General features: G+C 37.1%; 1 protein-coding gene across 5 annotated transcripts in view; it reads left to right on the top strand.

The window, feature by feature from the left end:
* The window catches only part of gbf1 (golgi brefeldin A resistant guanine nucleotide exchange factor 1), a 219,916-nt gene that overhangs the window by 12,482 nt on the left and 186,634 nt on the right, over nucleotides 1–20,800 (top strand). For all 5 annotated transcript variants that reach the window (XM_041269438.1, XM_041269440.1, XM_041269439.1 and 2 more), the window contains one exon: nucleotides 243–309. In XM_041269438.1, coding sequence (XP_041125372.1) covers nucleotides 243–309 — 67 coding nt within the window. The remainder of the gene's footprint in view (nucleotides 1–242; nucleotides 310–20,800) is intronic.

Here is a 20,800-nt window from a genome sequence, read left to right as displayed (position 1 = left end):
TTTCTAATTCTGTTCACTGGTTGGTGGCACCTGCCTTTAGCACATCTCAATTTACCACTAATAAATTCTGAGATTGCAGAATTTCAGCAACTGTTTTTTTTTTTTTTTTTTTTTTTTTTTGCTATGCACATTTGTGTAAGATTTCTTGGACATGCAAATGTGGTAATAGTGCATCAGAAAAGTGAAGTACATGATGCTGGACCATTTCTTGCCCTAAATATTCTTTTGATGTTGGCCTCTAGGATGAAGAACAAGATCCACTGCTGAACAGTTTTAGCCACCTGAAAGAAGCACTCAACAATATTAAAGGTATGATGCTCACACAATACACTGATAAACCAAGAGCCTGTAGACTTATTGTGACACAAGTATTGATTGTGGTACACCTGTAGACAATCTAGAACCCTGTTGTTTCTTGTGAGCAATGAATAAAGAAAATGCTTGCCCAGCTATCTTTAGAGTAAGGTTTGATTGTCCGTTAAGGAAAACTATATGCACCATGCTGGATTAGGCTGGTCTTATCCCTAGCATTCATTTTTATAGGAAAGTGTTGAAGTTAGATGCTTGTTAATACATGTATGGCTAGTTTTGCAGCCCTGTCACACTTTAACCGCTGTCCATCACATTGGAGTGACAGGAGTGCCATTTTAACTTGGCTAACTCTCTCCTGTCAGATAAATGACCACTTTTTTTGTTTGTTTTACTTTTATTTTAAAAAGTGTTATTATTTTGCTTCAAAAATATCCAAAACTGATTTGTGCTACTGGTATTTAAAAGATTCAGGTTTAACCAAATGGATAGATTAGGTGATATATATAATCTGTCTGTATCTCTCTATATGTGTATATCTGTATATCACACACACGCATGCATGCAAAATGGCTTTTCCCAGGTCCATTCCTATAATTCGTGTAGAAATGCCAAAAATGTCATGGTTTTGCCTATAAACTGTTTCAAATGTAAAAAAAGAAACTCATTCATAAGACGCCGTAGTCAAACATTAAAAATAAATAAATAAAACGCCACAATAAAACGGCTCTTACACGAACATTGGTTTGACCGACCAAAGTCTGCTCTGCACTACTTAAAACAGCAAGTAACGCTAGCAACAGTGTGACTGCAACAGATGATGCTGGGCAGTTTGGAAAATACAAAAAATATTCATTAAATATAGGCTAGGTAATTGTTAGTTGGGTTTGTTTTATTCTTAAATTATATTCAGACGGTTATTTGTGTGTGTGGTTTTTTTTAAACAAGGACGTTAGTAGGTTTGTGTTGCTGCAGAGCCATGAACGGGTTTAAGTTCAACAACAACTCTACATAAAATGTTACTGCTATTAAATACTGGTAATCTGAAGCAGTGATATTGCAAAATAACAGAATCCCGTTTTTACTTTAGAAATGTTTTTTTTTCATTAAAAACTTGTTGTTGTTTATTGAAATAAATTTTCAGCTTTCATATTGAAGCTTTGTGTGTACGACTCATTCAAGCAAACAAAGTAGGAATTTGCTTAAGATGTTTTTCAAGTCAAGTAAGCTTATTTGTGTATAAGTAATGACAATAGTTGAATCTTACTATTGTAAGGTAATTAAACTGTTTGCTTATACCCTCCCCGCTGTTTTGCTCACTGTTAGCCCTGGTTAATGATATGAATAACCAAGTGTAAAACTTGCCTGACTATTAAAGTAAAAAATATGAATATTTTAAAACTAGCAAGAAATGACATGTTGCACTAGCAGCAGTTACATTATTGTTTAACATTATTGTTTTGCCTTCTAACTCAATGGACCATATTTAGAATCAAGCAGAAAGGCAAAGACACAATTTCTCAGAGCACTAAGAACATAAGAAAGCTTACAAACGAGAGGAGGCCTTTCGGCCCATCTTGCTCGTTTGGTTAGTAGCTTATTGATCCCAGAATCTCATCAAGCAGTTTCAAGAAGGATCCCAGGGTGTCAGCTTCAACAACATTAAGACCATTTTAATGATATAAAACAAGAAACCACTCTTGACTGGTCCTTTCTGCAAGTAAGTTTATACTGTTGAAATTGTTTTGTTTAGCAAAAAAAAAAAAAAAAAAAAAAAAAAAAGTCTTTGTATTCGCTTCAGAGTGAAGTCTTTTATATAGTAAAACAGCGCATTTGACATGGCAAGTATTTTGAACTGCCTTACTTAGGGAATAATTACCTTATAAAAAACAATACTTGCTTTTCTTTGTTTAATACTTTCCTTTTAATAAACTACATGTGGGAATTCTAGGTGTAGCACTGTGCAGAGACTTGCATGTATTTGTATTTAATGTGTGCTCAGTAAGTACGTACTGAACATTCCATGCTAAAACATCTGCCCAATTTAGTAGGTTCAGGGTTCGACATTAACCATGGTCCCGGAGCCAGTAGAGATTGCAATTTGTCCTGTAGGTATGAAGCACCGTAGGCCCGACTGAGCTTGTTACATTTAACTCTTGTCATATATATATATATAATGTATATATATGTGTATATGTATATATATATATATATATATATATATATATATATATATATATGTGTATGTGTGTGTGTATATATATATATATATATATATATATATATATATATATATATATATATATATATATATATATATAAATATACTGAACAAAAATATAAACGCAGCATGTAAAGTGTTGGTCCCATGTTTCATGAGTTGAAATAAAAGACCCCAGAAATTTTCCATTATCACAGAAAAGCTTATTTCTCTCAAATTTTGTGCACAAATTTGTTTACATCCCTGTTAGTGAGCATTTCTCCTTTGCCATGATAATCCATTAGTTATTAGTTATTAGTTATTCATTAGGTATCAGTATAGAAAATTATGTAAAACTCAGAAAAACTGTGTGAACCCTGTATTTTACGATATCTGATTAGGTTGAGCAGAAATTGTATATGGTTTTTGTGGCTGAGATTTTATAAAATTAAAATGTGAATCTGGCATACATGTAAAAGGTTTGATCAGTAACATTTCAAAAGCTGTGTTAATGAGCCTCGTGAGATTTATCAGGTTGTTTCATCTGGTAAAATGACAAGATGTAAGTGAAGTCATATTTGTATTTCTTTTTCGAAAATGCATCTGAGTGCATGTACAACCCCAGGGCTTTTGGGGGGGGGGGGGGGGGGAATAGGAGATCACAATGATCATTGGCCGCTTTTACCCGTGTGTCTAATAGATATATAATGCGCGCAGAAGGATTCACCCCTCTGCAAAGTTTTCACATTTTGTTGGTACCTGATCGTACTCCACAACGCTTTCAAATTAGACTTTACACGTACAATCTACACAAACTACTCCACATTGATAAAGTAAAAAAGCATATAGAATATAAATGATTTACAGTGAAAAACAGAATAATCTAAGTTTCAGAAGTATTCAGCCCCTTTGCTACTGCAGCCCTAAATCAGCTCAAGTGCAAATGATTTGTTTGAAAGGTCACAAAATTAGTGAAATGGTTTCAGCCTCTGTTTGCTCAGTGGTTTAACTTGTAAATAATTTCCCTAAGGTATATAAAGTCTTTCAAGCTGCAGCTCACATAGTGATCCAACAAAGCAACTATGAAGACCTAGGAGCTTTCGAAACAAGTCAGGGATAAAGTGGTAGAGAGGTACAGAGCAGGAGAAGGGTACAAGAAAATTTCAAAGGCGCTGATTATTCCTCTCAGCACAGTGAAGTCCATCATTAAGAAGTGGAAGATGCATCACACCACCCAGACACTACCCAGATCAGGTCACCCTCCCAAAGCTGAGCAGCCGGACAATATGGAAACTGGTTTTTGGATGTCACTCTGAAGCCAACAATGACCTTGAGAGATCTGCAAGATTCTGTGTCTGAGATGGGTGTCAGTGTTCACACATCAACAATAAGCTGGTCCCTACACAAAGCTGGCCTGTATGGATGGGTGGCAAGAAGGAAGTCATTACTCAAAAAGCCTCATCTTAAAGTATGTATGGGGTTTGTGAAAAAGCACGTACATGATACTGCAGATACGTGGAAAGGGTTTTGTGCTCAGATGAGACAAAAATTAAACATTTCAGGCTAAATTCCAAGCATTACATCTGGCGCAAGCCCAACACTGCACATCACCCAGTCAGCACCATCCCAGCTGTCAAGCATTGTTGTGGCAGCATCATATTATGGGGATGCTTCTCTTCAGCAAGGACTTGGAAGCTTATCAGGATAGAGGGGAGAATGGATGGTGCAAAGTACAGGTGAATCCTTGAGGAAAACCTGTTTCGAGTCAGCTAAGACTCTGAAATTGGGGAGGAAATTTACATTTCAGCAGGACAATGATCCAAAGCACAAAGCCACACTGGAGTGGTTGAACAAGAAGAGAATTCCTGTTCTTGAGTAGCCCAGTCAAAGTCCTGATTTGATTCCAATTGAAAATTTATGGTGAGACTTGACGATTGCAGTCTATCGATGATCCCCAACAAACTTATCAGAACTGGATCAATTTGCCCGTAGAGGCTACTGTAGATCCTAGTTTTCTGCAATAAAGAAAAAAAAAATTCTCAGATTTAAAAACAAAGAAACAAAAAAAAAAAACCTATTCTGCAATTAAAATAAAAGGTTAAAATTAAACAGCTTATTGAGTAGTAAAAACGCACTGAAGTAAACTGCAGTTATGTTTCACCATGAATGTGACGTGAGTGTGTCTTGTTCACCGGAAGCAGTTTCATCAAACAAGTATGTTTACTAAATTTAAAGCAAAATTCCCTGTGCTGATAAGTATATTGATTTGGTTATAAACAACCAAAAAAAGCCTTGCATGTTTTTTGCAAATATAAAACTCAGAACAGAACATCTTTTTTTTTTCCCCCAGCAAACTGATTCCTAGGATCCCTGGTAATAACATGAGGTTTAGCTGTGCCTTTTTGTTGTTGAACAAGCAAACAAAAACTGAAATTTAACTTTAAACACTTCAAATAAAACAAACATGGAAATGGCATTGTAAAGTGAAGGGGAAAAAACCTCACCCTTTTGATTCTCATTTATTACATTCCACATAAAAAAGTCACAACAAAACATATATACAATCTATATTAAAATTACATTTTCTGGAAGTTGGGTAGTGTTTATGTGAGGCATTTCAGAAGGACATGCTTGTTTCTGTCTCTTAAGATTCTGACTCGCTCTAAAGCACCACAACACATTTTTGTCCCAGATGACTTTCCATAAAGATCATGAGTGCGAGTGTATAATCTGGTTTGTTTACTTTTTGATGTTTAAAACTTTTAAATAGAGGCTCAAGAGCTGCTTTGATTCTGTGATTTATTATTATTTTTTTATATATATATTAATCTCACCGTATAACATGGCTTTGAAAAATAAGTCTCTGATTGGTTAAACAGCACCACAAGACCGTGCGTATATTCACACTGAATAAATCACTATGCATCACCTGTATTGTAAATTCCATGACAAACTGACATTTTATTTGTTATAAGTTACAAAACCATTGCCAAAATTAGTGACATTCAACTTGTTTCCTTTAATATTTGGGGATGAAAACAAGTAACTGGTACAAACCAACTTGCTGAGTGAAAACAGCAGTCCACCTGGAAAAAAAAGTTAAATAAGTGCACCAGCAAATGTCAGAGTAGACACATAACAGTAGATGAGGAACACCTAAATGAAATAGAAGAAAACTTAAACTGAAAAAAAAACTAACGCATGGGCTGTTAGCGTTCAAAGACTAGCTTAAGAAAAAAATATGGACATTCATTTTAAGGAAATAAGTCCAAAAAATCTCAACAACATTAAAGCGGATTTTATGTCAGTGCAAGAAGTACAGCTGGTGACCAATATTCAAGGTCTCCAGGTTTATAACGCTGAGAGCTGGACTAAATACATATTTTAGCAGTAGAAGTGTTAATATCTCTGCTGACAGTGAGTTTAAAACCAGCAATAATGTACTCCCGTCAGTCATGAAAACTTTTATAAAAGCAGGTAGACAAGGCCAGACACCACCCCCGAAATACCGGCCTGGATTTGAAGCGTCTGCGGGAAAGTGAGGCACTGCCCCCGACACTGCGGTCGGATTGGTGCATAAGTCTGGTTTGATCTTTATCATAATATAGCACGACTTGGATGCGAGGGTGTCCGACAACTAACAAAAACATATTTTGAGATACAAAAGAATGACAACAGACTTGAATATGTGTGCCTCGCATATAACGAGGACACAAACTCACCTCAAAATCCGGCTTCAGGCAGCATCCATCACAGTTGCTTCTGCCTTTATTAAGAGAAGGAATGAGCTCATAATATTTGATTAATTAGTTTGTAGCTGAAATGATCCGTTCTCCACTTTTGCTTGCCCTGTAATGCATTTAAATGCAAGGTAAATAAACTATACAGTGACGGATGTAGCAATAATTAGATTGTATGAATGCCAACATGGAGTGAATCGAGTAGCTTCACATTATTCTGATCCTGTTTAAAATTTAAAATTATAAGTGGATAAGAACTAGATGGGATTTTGGTTGATTTCCTTAATCTGTGTAACATTGCAAGTCAGCTCTGTTTTAACCATCAGTAATGCTAAATGAAAGAATGAATCTGTGCTGATTTTTGAAGGTCTTTTGCATTTCCTTTCCAGTAATGCTTTCACGTCATTGTACAAGACAAACCTTCCCATATTCTCCTGTGGCTTGATGTAAATACATTCAGGTTGCAAATATAAAGTGCACTTTCTACAGACGGGACTGAGCATATTTATTCAGGTGTGGCAGAAATATCCATTGAGAACCGTTGGCCTTTTCCATTAGTAAATATTATCTCCCCCCCCACCCTCCCCCCCCCCCCCCTTTTTTCTGTAGGGGTTTCTGTAGTTTATTTATCACTTCCTAACTCCCTTTGAAGACTGTAATGCGGTTTGTTCATTATTTAACCAAAAACGTTGTAATGAACTGAGCACGGTAAAGTAAATGTTAAGCATTGTTGCGCTGACATTCCCTAGTGCTTCAGTGTGTTCAGAAGTGTTGCTTAACTCTGGCATGGCCACAGCTACTCCATAGTGTGATTAAAATAGTGTGTTAAGAGATTTGAAGAAGCAGGCCTACTGTTGTTCATTTAATGTGAGGATCCCAACTGCAGAATCCCACTTGCAAGGTATTCCCGCTAGCATTTGTACAGGCAAAAAGGGAGAAAACAACAAAATAGAAATGTTGTTTTTAAAATTATAAGTGGGGATTCAAAATTTGTTTAAAAACCCTCAAATCTTTTTGCACTTTCTGATCAAAGATCACTGAAAATATTAGGCTTTCCATTTGGGTAATTACCCTAAATAAGAGAACTGTAATTTTTAACTACTTTGACGAGGAGTTTAACCAGAGATGCAAGCTTAGTGTGTGTGCAAAACCTTCAACTGGACAAGAAACTGTTCTGATAATAATGCCCTGTTATCAGGTTCTTTTGTGCTTTGTACTATACATGTCAGACAATGTTTGCCTTTTACTTTGATCGAACTTCTTTAAGGTTTGAGTGCGCTTACAAAAACATTTCTTATGTTAATTATGGTTTACCATTATCTGAAACCAAATTCAAACATTTTGAGGGTATATTTGGATGTCAAAATGAATCTGAGCATTTTGGTTAACAATGATGTTAACTCACTTTGCAGTCATTTTACAAGAAGTTAACGGTGCCAAGAATTTAAAAAATAACTTTAGGTGGAATGCAAACGCAGTAAAAGGGTGACATTTCTGTGGGTCTGAGACCCCTGTCAAGACCATGGCTTCAGACTCGCAATAAACAGTCATAAGCAGAGCATGCTCTAAAACCTCTGGGTCTCAGACCATGTCCAAAGTCTAAATGGGCTGTGCTGCACTGAGCACATGGACAAGGTAAAGTCTTCAACTTCTCTGTTATCAAAGCCATCCCACCAGATTTGTTTAGTCTTTGTTTAAATTCCATCTACAAAAAAAAGAAAAAATAATTTTTAGTATAAACAAACATGTAGTCCAATGATATTAAGGGGTTATAACCTTCAAGTTCATTTTACAAATCTGGCATAATTTTCTTTTCTTATTTTTACTCTAGTGGTTTCCAGTTCTCCTGCCATCACATTCTAGAATTATGTGCTGCATATGAAGTGAATCTACAGTGTGGTGGCAGGATAAATAAACTTCACCCAAGTCAAAGAGAGAATCTGGAAAACAAAATGATCAACAGCAAATTGACAAGTACTATTGGAAATATGCTATCATTAGGTGACATTATCTTCAGATGTGGAGTGAACTTCCATTGCTATGCTGATGATACCCAGCTGTATTTGTCCCTAAAGCCAGGAATTTCTTCTGTCTGGGTGTTATTAGCTACTTGTCTTACAGACATCAAGCATTGGATGTCGCAGAATTTTCTAATGTTGAATTCAGATAAAACAGATTTCAGATAAAGGTTATGCTAGTGGGCTCACAGAATAAACTAATTGGTAATGTGGGATTACAAGAGTCTGGGGGTCATCTTTTGAACCTGATCTATTTTTGAGACCCATATTAAGGAAGTTACTAAAGTATCTTTTTACAGTTTGAGAAATATAACCAAACTTAGCCCAATTATTTACATATCTGATGGCGAGAGACTAGTGCATGTTTTTTGTTTCTTCTAGAATTGATTATTGTAATGCACTTTTTTCTGGTGCCGTAAAACATTTGGTATCCCGCGTGCAGCTTGTTCAGAATATCACCGCTAGAGTTCTGACTAAAACCAGAAAACGTGAACATATTACCCCTGTTTTGGCTTTTTTACATTGGCTTCCAGTGAGGTATAGAATTGATTTTAAGATTTTGCTGTTTACTTACTTACTGAATGGATTAGTACGTAGTTATTTGCAGGAATTTCTGACCCCATATCTTCCAAACTGCACTCTGAGATCACAGGATGTGGGGATGCTGGTTATTCCTAGGGTCAACAAAAGCAACATGGGAGGTAGGGCTTTTTCTTGTAGAGCTCCTAAATTATGGAATGCTCTGCCTTCATTTGTCAGGGAAGCTAGGACCATTTACAGTTTTCAAGTCGACTAAAACACACTTTTATAAAATGGCTTACTTATCTTAGTGGGTTTTAGTGTAACTTTAAATTTGCTGCTTTTGTATTATGTGTATACTGTTACGTAAATGGTCGGACTATGGCAGTTGTTTGTGTGACATGCTATAAAAAGGTATTGTGGTTCTTTTTTTTTTTTTTTTTTACTTTGTACTGTACAGTGCTTTGCAATACTTTTGTATAAAAAAGTCTATAAATGCAGTAAATAACAAATAAACATTTTCTACTTAGCTGTGGTTCTCCCTACAATGCAGTGTGTCAGTGGTTCAGCCCGTTGCCCTCCCCCACCTGCACAGCAGGAGGTGCTCACTGTCCCTGGAGGAGAAGCAGGTGCCTGTGCAAAGAGCACATAGACACGCAATGAGAACAAAGCTTATCCTGAGCAAACACACCTGTGATGAAACATCCTTACACTTTCATTGTTAAAACTGCCTTGAAACGTCAGGTGTTGACTACTCTCCAAATATGACAACATTCTTAAAAACATGTCATCCAATTACATTAAAATATCCAGTTTTAAACTGTAATGAAGATTTAAACTTCCCAAAGTTCAAATAACCTGTATAACCTGTTGTTTAATTAGGGTATGGCGTGCATAGTTCATGATTCTTGCCAGTACCAAAAATGTAATCTGGCAATTCATATACGTAATTTAGTTACTAATTGTGTAACAGATGGCTACTAAACCTAAAATGTCTGTGTGTTGCTGTCTATTATAGTTAATAAGCCAATTAATATGCTAAGAAGTGATCCAGTAAGTAATGGTTAACATTCAACTGCCCATATCTGTCATGAATCTATTGTAGTTTGACAGCATGGTGCAAGCATAAATTCTGTGCAAAAGCACTTTCATGTTTAGAACTTTAAAATACATTAAAGTAAAGCACAGTTAAGTGTAAGACAAATCCCTACATGGTTTAATGTTGTCAAACCTAGTTTTACTTTCTGTACCAGTTCTATAATACAACACAAAGAGCACATGCTGGTCTGTGCTGGAGGTGAGAGGGCAGCACAGCAGTGCTGTGTTCTCAGCACTCAGTCTCCAGGGACTCCGTTCAGATGGACAAGCACTGCTGCGTGTGGACTGGCAGGAATCCAGTACAGAAACACCAAGCTCCTGTTAGTACTTCAGAACTGAGGAATGACCACATGTGTGCAGTCCTCAACTGATCTGCTTTTGTTCTCACTTTGTGAGATCTATATAATTACACACACCGCTATAGCCAAAAGTTTTGCATCACCCTGTAGAATTGAACAATTTTTGCTTCATAAAGTTGAATGAAACCTGATGAATAATGTTACATTAACATACTGAATTACATACTGCTTTGTAGTTTTCCCTGATACTTCACGAAAGAGTGATATAAATCCAGTACACTCTCGCTATAACAAACCTGTTTAGCGCCAAGCCTTTTGTTTGTTATAGCGAAAGAACAATCAAAATGAATGACAAACTGTTGGGAGTAAATTAATGAGATGATATTGTGAATAAAAGTAGAATTACATGTACCTGTTTGTCTCATGTATGCAGTATTCTGCCTTTGCTTTATCCAGTTTATTAAAGAATTAAAATGTAGTACAAAAAGCAAAAATACCAAATCCTATGCCTAACCCTTTTATACTCAAAAATTGCTAAAGAATCATGCCAAAAGCTCAAGTATCCTGATCGTCTAAAAGAGGTTCTTATTGCTAAAGGTGCCTCAACTAGCTATTAATTTCATTTTCCTTGTCAGGGTATGAATACTTTTGAATTAGCATTTTTGGAGTTTTGCAAAAAAAAAAAAAAAGCTGAAATAAATAATTGCAGACATCTGTTTCTTGTAACTTTTTTTCCTCATCCACAAAAGCAGAACTTTTGCTACAAAAGATTTTTCTAAAATTCTTTGTTTGAGAAATTTCTAAAAATTTAACATTTCCATTGGGGTATGTAAACTTTTGACTCCAACTTTGTGTGTCTATATATGTGTGTGTGTGTGTATGTGTGTGTGTATATATATATATATATATATATATATATATATATATATATATATATATATATATATATATATATATATATATATATAATTTGCACAAGAGCTTTCATAGGCTACTATGTGTAACATCAGTAGATCGTTTGGTTCTGTGTTATCTATTATTTGTATGGATTATTTGTCTTGTCGTAGTGGGCAATTATTTGTTTTTAGATACAATGTACAGTAAATGGTGTAACTTACTGAATCAGTCAAATTGAAATAGTCAATTCTCATTTAAGCAAACTCAGATTAGACAAATTTCAGATTCAAACTCAGATTAGACAAATAGTACGGATTTTCTACAGGGCTCCGGCAAAATTTAGGCTATTCGGACATGTATTAAATGTGATCAGAATGAAACATGCATGTTTTCAAGTACAGTTAAGTTGCAATGTATACTTTTAAAAAGTTAACTTGCAGCCGAATTTGCAATAAAACGCAAAATACTTTTAACTGTATAATACTTTCAATTGTTCTTTAATTTAAGATTAGTTTGTGTTATTGTACAACTTGACAATACTGATAAGAATTTTGTCTGGTCCCTTCAAATTGGTATTATTGAGAATTCACTGTAAATTGTGTGGAATAGTTAAGTACACTCCGATGTTATATTGGATAATATAACATAATCAAATAATGTATTAAGTATTTATTTTATTTTTATTACTTGATACCAGATATCTGGGATTTATTGAAATATATATTTGACATGTTCATATAGATTATTAATTGTGAAACTTTTTCATCCAGTTGTCAATAATGCAAAAATGTCATTTTGGCAAAACAGTTCTCTTTGGTGTAGAAGTGTGGCTTTGAAGAGGGTGTTTCTCCCTTTCAGGCTGCAGAGCGACAAATATCTCTGACATTGCTTATCGTTCTGTTAGGTCACTGGCAATAGATCAATGTGGGATATTACTTGTGCTTCATAATAGATCAATGTTTGTAGTCTGCTGTGGCCACATGCTGGGCTTACAAGTTGTGAATTCTCAAAGGGAAACCAGTCTGGACTGGACAGTCCAGTGTTTGTTTGTTTATTTATTCTGTGTCAGATATTCATCAGGAACTACTGTATCATGGTCTGTTCATTTATTGCAGAGCTGGTTAAGGAATCATGACAAATAGTAAAATCACAAGAGAGATACTATGTGAGGTTCTCAATAACCTACTTTTGTGAATAGATAATGCAGCAATCTTATGGCAGAATGTACATTAAAGGCCATTTAGGCTGATACCACTTGAACAGTATCATGTCCAGTTGAAAGACTTGAGTAAATTAGGGATCAAATTACAGCAGGAGACACTACTGGCTCAATACTTCTCAGTATTTCTCGAGAGGACAGTTGGCATTATATACAGTACTGTGCAAAAGTTTTAGGCAGGTGTGAAAAAATGCTGTAAAGTAAGAATGCTTTCAAAAATAGACATGTTAATAGATTATATTTATCAATTAACAAAATGCAAATTGAGTGAACAGAAGAAAAATCTACATCAAATCAATATTTGGTGTGACCACCCTTTGACTTCAAAACAGCATCAATTCTCCTAGGTACACTTGCACACAGTTTTTGAAGGAACTCGGCAGGTAGGTTGGCCCAAACATCTTGGAGAACTAATCACAGTTCTTCTGTGGATTTAGGCAGCCTCAGTTGCTTCTCTCTCTTCATGTAATCCAAGACAGACTCAATGATGTTGAGATCAGGGCTCTGTGGGGGCCATACCATCACTTCCAGGACTCCTTTTTCTTCTTTACGCTGAAGATAGTTCTTAATGACTTTCACTGTATGTTTGGGGTCGTTGTCATGCTGCAGAATAAATTTGGGGCCAATCAGATGCCTCCCTGATGGTATTGCATGATGGATAAGTATCTGCCTGTACTTATCAGCATTGAGGAGACCATTAATTCTGATACCAAATCCCAAATCCCCAACTCCATTTGCAGAAATGCAGCCCCAAACTTGCAATGAACCTCCACCATGCTTCGCTGTTGCTTGCAGACACTCATTCGTGTACTGCTGCCCAGCCCTTCGGCGAACAAACTGCCTTCTGCTGCAGCCAAATATTTCAAATTTTGACTCATCAGTCCAGAGCACCTGCTGCCATTTTTCTGCACCCCAGTTCCTGTGTTTTCGTGCATAGTTGAATCGCTTGGCCTTGTTTCCACATCGGAGGTATGTCTTTTTGGCCGCAAGTCTTCCATGAAGGCCACTTCTGACCAGACTTCTCCGGACAGTAGATGGGTGTACCAGGGTCCCACTGTTTTCTACCAATTCTGAGCTGATGGCATTGCTGGACATCTTCCGATTGCGAAGAGAAGTAAGCATGATGTGTCTTTCATCTGCTGCAGTAAGTTTTCTTGGCCGACTGCTGCGTCTACAGTTCTCAACGTTGCCCGTTTCTTTGTGCTTCTTCAAAAGAGCTTGGACAGCACATCTGGAAACCCCTGTCTGCCTTGAAATTTCTGCCTGGGAGAGACCTTGCTGATGCAGTATAACTACCTTGTGTCTTGTTGCTGTGCTCAGTCTTGCCATGGTGTATGACTTTTGACAGTAAACTGTCTTCAGCAACCTCACCTTGTTAGCTGAGTTTGGCTGTTCCTCACCCAGTTTTATTCCTCCTACACAGCTGTTTCTGTTTCAGTTAATGATCATGTTTCAACCTATATTGAATTGATTATCATTAGCACCTGTTTGGTATAATTGTTTAATCATACACCTGACTATATGCCTACAAAATCCCAGACTTTGTGCAAGTGTACCTAGAAGAATTGATGCTGTTTTGAAGGCAAAGGGTGGTCACACCAAATCTGGATTTGATTTAGATTTTTCTTCTGTTCACTCACTTTGCATTTAGTTAATTGATAAATATAATCTATTAACATGTCTATTTTTGAAAGCATTCTTAGTTTACAGCATTTTCTCACAGCTGCCTAAAACTTTTGCACAGTGTGTGTATGTATTTATGTATGTATGATTATATATATATATATATATATATATATATATATATATATATATATATATATATATATATATATATATATATATATATATATACACATACATATATATACATACACACACACACACACACACACACACACACACACACACGTACACCATATGAGCTTAATATAGAGCATGGAGCTAAATAAATACAATCCTTGAGGAAAACCTGCTTCAGTGTGCAAAAGACCTAAGACTAGAACATAGATTCACATTTCAGTAGGACAATGACCCCAAGCACACAGCCAGAACGACACTGGAGTGGCTTACAAACAAAAAAGTGAATGTCCTAGAGCAGCCCAAGAAGAATGGGCAAATACTGCATGATCCAGATGTGCAAACCTGGTAGAGACTTACCCCAAAAGACTCACAGCTGTAATTGCTGCCAGAGGTGGATCAACCAAGTATTGACTCAGGGGTGTGAATACTTATCTAACCAAGACATTTTAGTTTTTAATATTTTCATTAACTGTTGTTTCACAATAAAAATTATCTTGCTTATTCAATGTGTTGAGTAGGTTTTGTAAATCAAAGGATCGAAATCCCAAGATTTCAGGTTGTAACACAACATACTGTGAAAACGTCCAAGGCAAAATCTAATATTAGATAAAAAAAAGGACCCTGAGTGAACAAATAACACAACATTTACTCAATAACTGGTTACACCATCTTTTAGCAGCAATAACTGTAACCAAATGCTTCCTGTAGTTACTGATCTGTCTCTTACAGCGCTGAGGAGGAATTTTGGCTCACGACTTCATGCAGAACTGCTTCAACTGTGTTTTCGAGCATAAACTGCTCGTTTTTCAGGTCCTGCCACAACCTCTCAATAGGGTTTAGGTCTGGATTTTGACTAGGCCATTCCAAAACTTTAAATTTCTTGTTCTTCACCCATTCTGTTGTAGACTTGCTTGTGTGTTTTGGATCATTGTCTTGCTGCATGACCCAGCTGCGCTTCAGCTCACAGACAGATGGCCTGACATTCTCCTGTAAAATTCTCTGGTACAAAGCAGAATTCATGGTTCCTTCAGTGATGGCAAGTCGACCAGGTCCTGATGAAACAAAGCATATCCAAATCATGACACTATCACCACCATGCTTGACCGTTGGTATGAGTTTCTTTCTGTGGATTACAGTGTTTAGTTTTCGGCAGACATAACTGGGCCTATGTTGGCCAAAAAGTTCCACTTTTGATTCATCTGTCCATAGAACATTGTTCCAGAACTCTTGAGGCATCCAGGTGCTTTCTGGCAAACTTGAGACGAGCATTCATGTTCTTCTTAGTGAGCAGTGGTTTCCGCCCTGCTACTCTGCCGTGAATCCCATTTTTGCTCATTATCTTTCTGATGGTGGAGTCATGAACACTGACCTTAGCCAAGGCAATAGAGGCCTGTTGATCCCGGGATGTTGTTCTAGGGTTCTTTGTGACTTCCTGGACGATTTTATGCCTTGCTCTTGGAGATTTTGGCAGGACGTTCCACCCCTGGGAAGATTCATTACTGTCCCAAACTTTCTCCATTTGGACAATATGGCTCTGACTGTGGTTTGGTTGAGCCCCAGAGCCTTAGAAATGGCTATATAACCCTTTTCAGACTGATAGGCATCAACAGCTTTTTTCCGGAGGTCTTCAGGAATTTCGTTTGATCGTGGCATGATGTGCCTGTAGAACCTGTGTGCTGACAACTTCACTCTGATGGTAAGGGCCAGAGTTTGTCAGATTTATATTGGGCAGGGCTGACCCAAATCAGGCCTGACTGTTAACTAAAGTATTCAAACAGCTGACCCTAATTATCCATTTAATTAGGTTGTTAACTGGGGGGGGGGCAATAACTTTTTCACACCTGAAGATTGCATGTTTTGATTACCTTGCACACCAAACAAATGAAAGAAGCGCCAAACTTTGGTGTCATTTTCTCTCTGACTCCCTCTATATACTACTACAACCCACAAAAAGATCTGACCAAATTGAACGTGAAAAATGTGCAAAAATGCAGAAAATCAGACAGGTGCAAATACTTTTTCACGGGACTGTGTGTGCGATATATATCTATATATATATATATATATATATATATATATATATATATATATATATATATATACATATTGTGTGTGTGTGTATGTATATATATATATGTATGTATATATATATATATATATATATATATATATATATATATATATATATATATATATATACACACACACACACACACACACACACACAGATAATATATAGTATGTGCGTTTATGGCTAAATCATAAGCTGAGTGTTTGCTCTCCCAAAGACTTGGTAAGAGATTCTTGGGCCAGTGCAACTTCAAATACAGTGGTCCAGCTGTCTGCGAATGAAAAAGCCTGTAAGTCCCTTCACACTGAATTTTATCTCATTCAACAACAAAAGCAGACGGCAAAGGAAACGTGGATTAGCTGGGAGTATTTCTCAGCAGCTCCCCTTTTGTAAAGGATCTATTCTCTCCTTCTCTCTGCTGTGATTGACAAGAACATGTGTGTAGAGTACAGCTGGAAGTATATCATATGCAAGTTTAGTTGGGTAAATATAGCAGGCAGTCTGTCAGGCTGGGTAGATTGTTCTGGGAAAGGAAGCGTTGTCTCATCTGCAAAATAATATCCTACACTTCTGGGACTAAGCTTTCTCTCCTAAATTCTAACAAAGAACATAGTCAGGGAACTGTGGCTGGAGCAAGTACAATTGAATCACAAGTTGCATACAATCCCTCCCTCACAGATGTCTTCTACGAAGGGCACAGTTTATGTAAAATTCAGAGTTGTGTATTTGTTTGTCTTTTATTCCATCGTTGCATAGCCTGTTGATAGCATTTAACTGGTAATGTGTGATGCTCGGCATTTACACCTGTCAGATGTTAAAGCTACAGTGTAACCAAGTCCTGTTCTATTTTACACCCAGCTATAATTAATTAATTAATACTGAGTGGCTGCTTTCTTCCCCAGTCTAGCCTTATGTCTGTCATCACAGGGGTTCCCAAACTGTGGTCCGAGGCCCAAAGGTGGGCCGTGGGAGCAATGACATTCTGTGTGAAGTCTGAAAATGGGCAGTGTTAAGGTCATGTGATCGCTCTGCTGGCAGATGTAAACAGTGTGTTCAGTATTCGTAAAATTACAATACAAGCAGTCCTCGCACTTACGTGTTGTAAGTTGAAGCGTCATAAGTCGAAGCACATTTTCCCATAAAAACAATGTTATAAGTTTGGGTTACGTTCCTGACTCTTCAACCAGATAATAGTTTTACAAAAATGACCCATTTTATTGTACTCATGCAAATATTTATTTAACTCTTTACACTCAGCCCGGTGGTTACGCACATATTAGATATGAAACACCTACCTGGCTTGTTTAAAAGTACAGACTTGGGGCTTTCCAATGAAGTGTTCAGTATGTGTGTATGCGTACACCTAGCAATACGATCGCCTGAAGTTAAGCCCCTCATGTGACCGAGTTCACAGCTTAGGTTTTGCTCTTATTAGACATTGATAACAGCAAATAACAAAAACCGCTAGACTGAGTCAGGGCGACCACGACAGGTACTGCAGTTCGGACACAGAGCATGGCTCAGGTCTCACCGTGTCGTAAATGCCATATCGATATCCTAAAGTCTCAACAGGGTAATAATGCAAGAGAGTCTTAAGTGCCAATTTTGTTCAAAACGTAGCAGAATCTTGGAATCTTCACTGCAAAGTTGTAGCTGTTGTTCATGGTAATGCTTCAAACAGCAGAGGCTTGGTGAAATGAGCTGCGATGCTCAGGATCTTGGTTGCACTGCACACTCGCTACAGCTTGCCATTCAGGCTGGTCTTAAAACTAACCGCATTTCTCACCTGCGTGGAGAAGCACAACATCTTGTGGGTCACTTTAAACACAGCACTTGCGCTTGGAACGCGCTTCAAGAACAGAAGTGCTATTTAATCTTCTTCAACATCCGTGTGTTCAGTATGTTAAAACACGCTGGAACATCGACTTTCTCATGTTGGAGCTTCTCTTGGAGCAAAGGTGGGCAGTTTGTGCTGTCCTAAGTGATAGCAGGATCACCAAACTTAGATGCCCGCACACTTGAAATGAAAGACGAGAGTTGGGAAATTACTGAATCTCTAGCAAGTAAAGCCCCTGTACTGTGCTATAACTGTTCTGTCTGGTGATATCACTTCAAACGTGTTTGCATCTTTCATACCTCCACTAATGCATGGGTTAATCGGCAACCATCTCGTTGTTTCAAATGAAGATTTGCCTTCCATCAAAACATTCAAACGGCTAGTGACTGAGGAAATCTGAACAAGGTTTGAGATTACTGATGCAAAGTCAGTATCGATGCTTTTGGCTGTACTGGACCCACACTACAAATCGCTTCAATTTACAGATGCTGATTTGTAGGAGCTAGCGTACGAGGCGATAAAGAATGAAATGCACACAGCGATCTCCCCAGCCACTGAAAACACTCTTGCAGCAGTCGATAACGAAGCCTCCATCTCAATCAGACAGCCGAACAAACCCTCCTGCAAAGAAAGGCCGTGAGGATCCTCGCTCAACTCTGTGTTTTCTTCTGTGTAATGTAAATGAACGTGATCTTGAGCAGTAATTATGTGAACCCGATTTGGATGTTGAAAGTAACCCACTGAAGTGGTAGGCAGTGAATGGTCACAAATACCCAGCTACTGGCAGAAATTGGATGCAAATACCTCACCGTTCCAGCTACTTCAGTACCAGTCGAGAGATTTTTTTCAATGACTGGGAATATTTTGACAGAACTGAGAAGTTCACTGGATCCAGAAAATGTCTACAAACTAGTTTTCTTGCAGAAGAGTCTGAAAAGTGGATTTTACCGTTGAAGTACGCTATTTAAGTTTCTTCCCCTTATGTTTTTATTTTATTTTTTGTAAGTACATAACAAATGAAAAAAACTCTTGATTCTGGATTAAAGTTTTCTGACATGGATTATTTGCAGCTTGAGGACTGCAGTTTAATGTAAAAAAGTTAAATGTATTCTCTGAAAAAAGGCAAGACAAGTATAGTAATCCCTCACCAACCGCGGGGGTTACATTCTTGAAAGCCCTTGTGGTTGGCAAAACCGCGGTTGGTAAATGCTAGAGCTTATGGGAAATAGGGGGTTAGGTTCTCCTCGGCTGCGGTTATTCTTATCAAAGCCTATCTAAGTTGCATTTTCCTTCACTAAACACAAATGAAAAACACAGTAACATAAAAACAATGCAAATACTATAACATACTGGGTCCCATCAGGGAGTCTTAAGTTTTCCAGTACAGACTGCACTGAGCCCTCAAGGCTTAACCATCAGGTTTCACACACCTCTTTGAATTTAATCTGGGCTTTGGCTAAAACAAGTTGCATGCAACCAAATCTGTGTTTTTGGTTAATTGTACTATGTCACATAAATAATGACTGTGGATAGACAGTATCGACTTTCTAAGTGGCATGGAAACCCATTGTCTGTGGTACTGTATGAAGTATGGGGGAGGAATGTTGTTCATCACTGGCGCACAATTTTTTTCCATCATAGAGAAAACACAGGGTTGTTGCCTCTGGCAGAGTTTTTTTGGTTTCAGATATGTTGGGTTAAAAAGCTACAACAATTAATTTTAAGCAGAGTTCATGTTTTGTCAACGTTTGGTCTTGTTGGAGACGAAACTTGCTTTATGTCCTGATTTAATGTGAGCTGAGATTCAGAGACATGCAAGAGTTACTTGAGAGAAGGTGCCTTACACTGAGTATGCTGTGGCTACAATTTGGCTTTAGTTATTGAGTGGCAAATATTCCGGCCAGGATCTTCACTGAAAACTGAACTTAAGAAACTGTGTTTAACGTCAGACTTGGACCTAATCCCCTATTGTATAATTCTATAGGATTTGTTTTATTCCATGTAGGAATGACTAGTAGGAATTTAAATTGAACATGCTGTGTTGCTAGTGGTACCAATAGAGTTTTTTTGTTCCCTAAGGCTCTTTATACAGAAGTCAGCCACAGCCTCTGCTTTTAAAATCTTTAAAATCATTTTTTTTTTTTTTTTTGCATGCTGTGAAGGTCAGATTTTTGACAAGTTTGCAGAGAAAGCAGGGCTGCTAAATCCCCTAATTTTTATTCATACAAACACAGATTTAGCGATTCTGAGATACCCACAAGATTCAAAGCCGGAGCAGACTGTGAGTGACAGCTATGCTCAAAGCTTTTTAACACTAACTAAATTCACAAGCACACTTCTAATTGACTGGAATGAATTGCTAGACAAGAGACAAAAAACTTAAATATATATATATATTGACTGGAATATATATTGACTATATAACGCTCGTTATTATATATTACTAATACTATATATTATATATAATAAATATATATATATATATATATATATATATATATGTTAGAAACACTTGTGGCAATTGGCTAACAGAGTGGACACTAACATCAGATAGGGGCTTTAAAACACCATTATTATTCCGTCTGAAGGTTGCTCCATCTATATGGGTTTGACTTAACTTGCATGTAATACAAGTATATGGAAAACAAAAAAAATAAGCATAAACACTACTGCAATGCATTTGCAAATGGGATTAGTGACCAAATATTTTAAACTGGCTTTCTTGCTGCCCAGCAGTACAACATCAATACTAGCAGAGACCAAGTTAAGGTTGATAAATGTTATTGATGT

This window comes from Polyodon spathula, chromosome 13 (genome assembly GCF_017654505.1).
Source record: "Polyodon spathula isolate WHYD16114869_AA chromosome 13, ASM1765450v1, whole genome shotgun sequence".
Taxonomy (NCBI): Eukaryota; Metazoa; Chordata; class Actinopteri; order Acipenseriformes; family Polyodontidae; genus Polyodon; species Polyodon spathula.
Note: the sequence above shows the minus strand (reverse complement) of the source record. Positions and strands in the feature narration are given on the sequence as shown.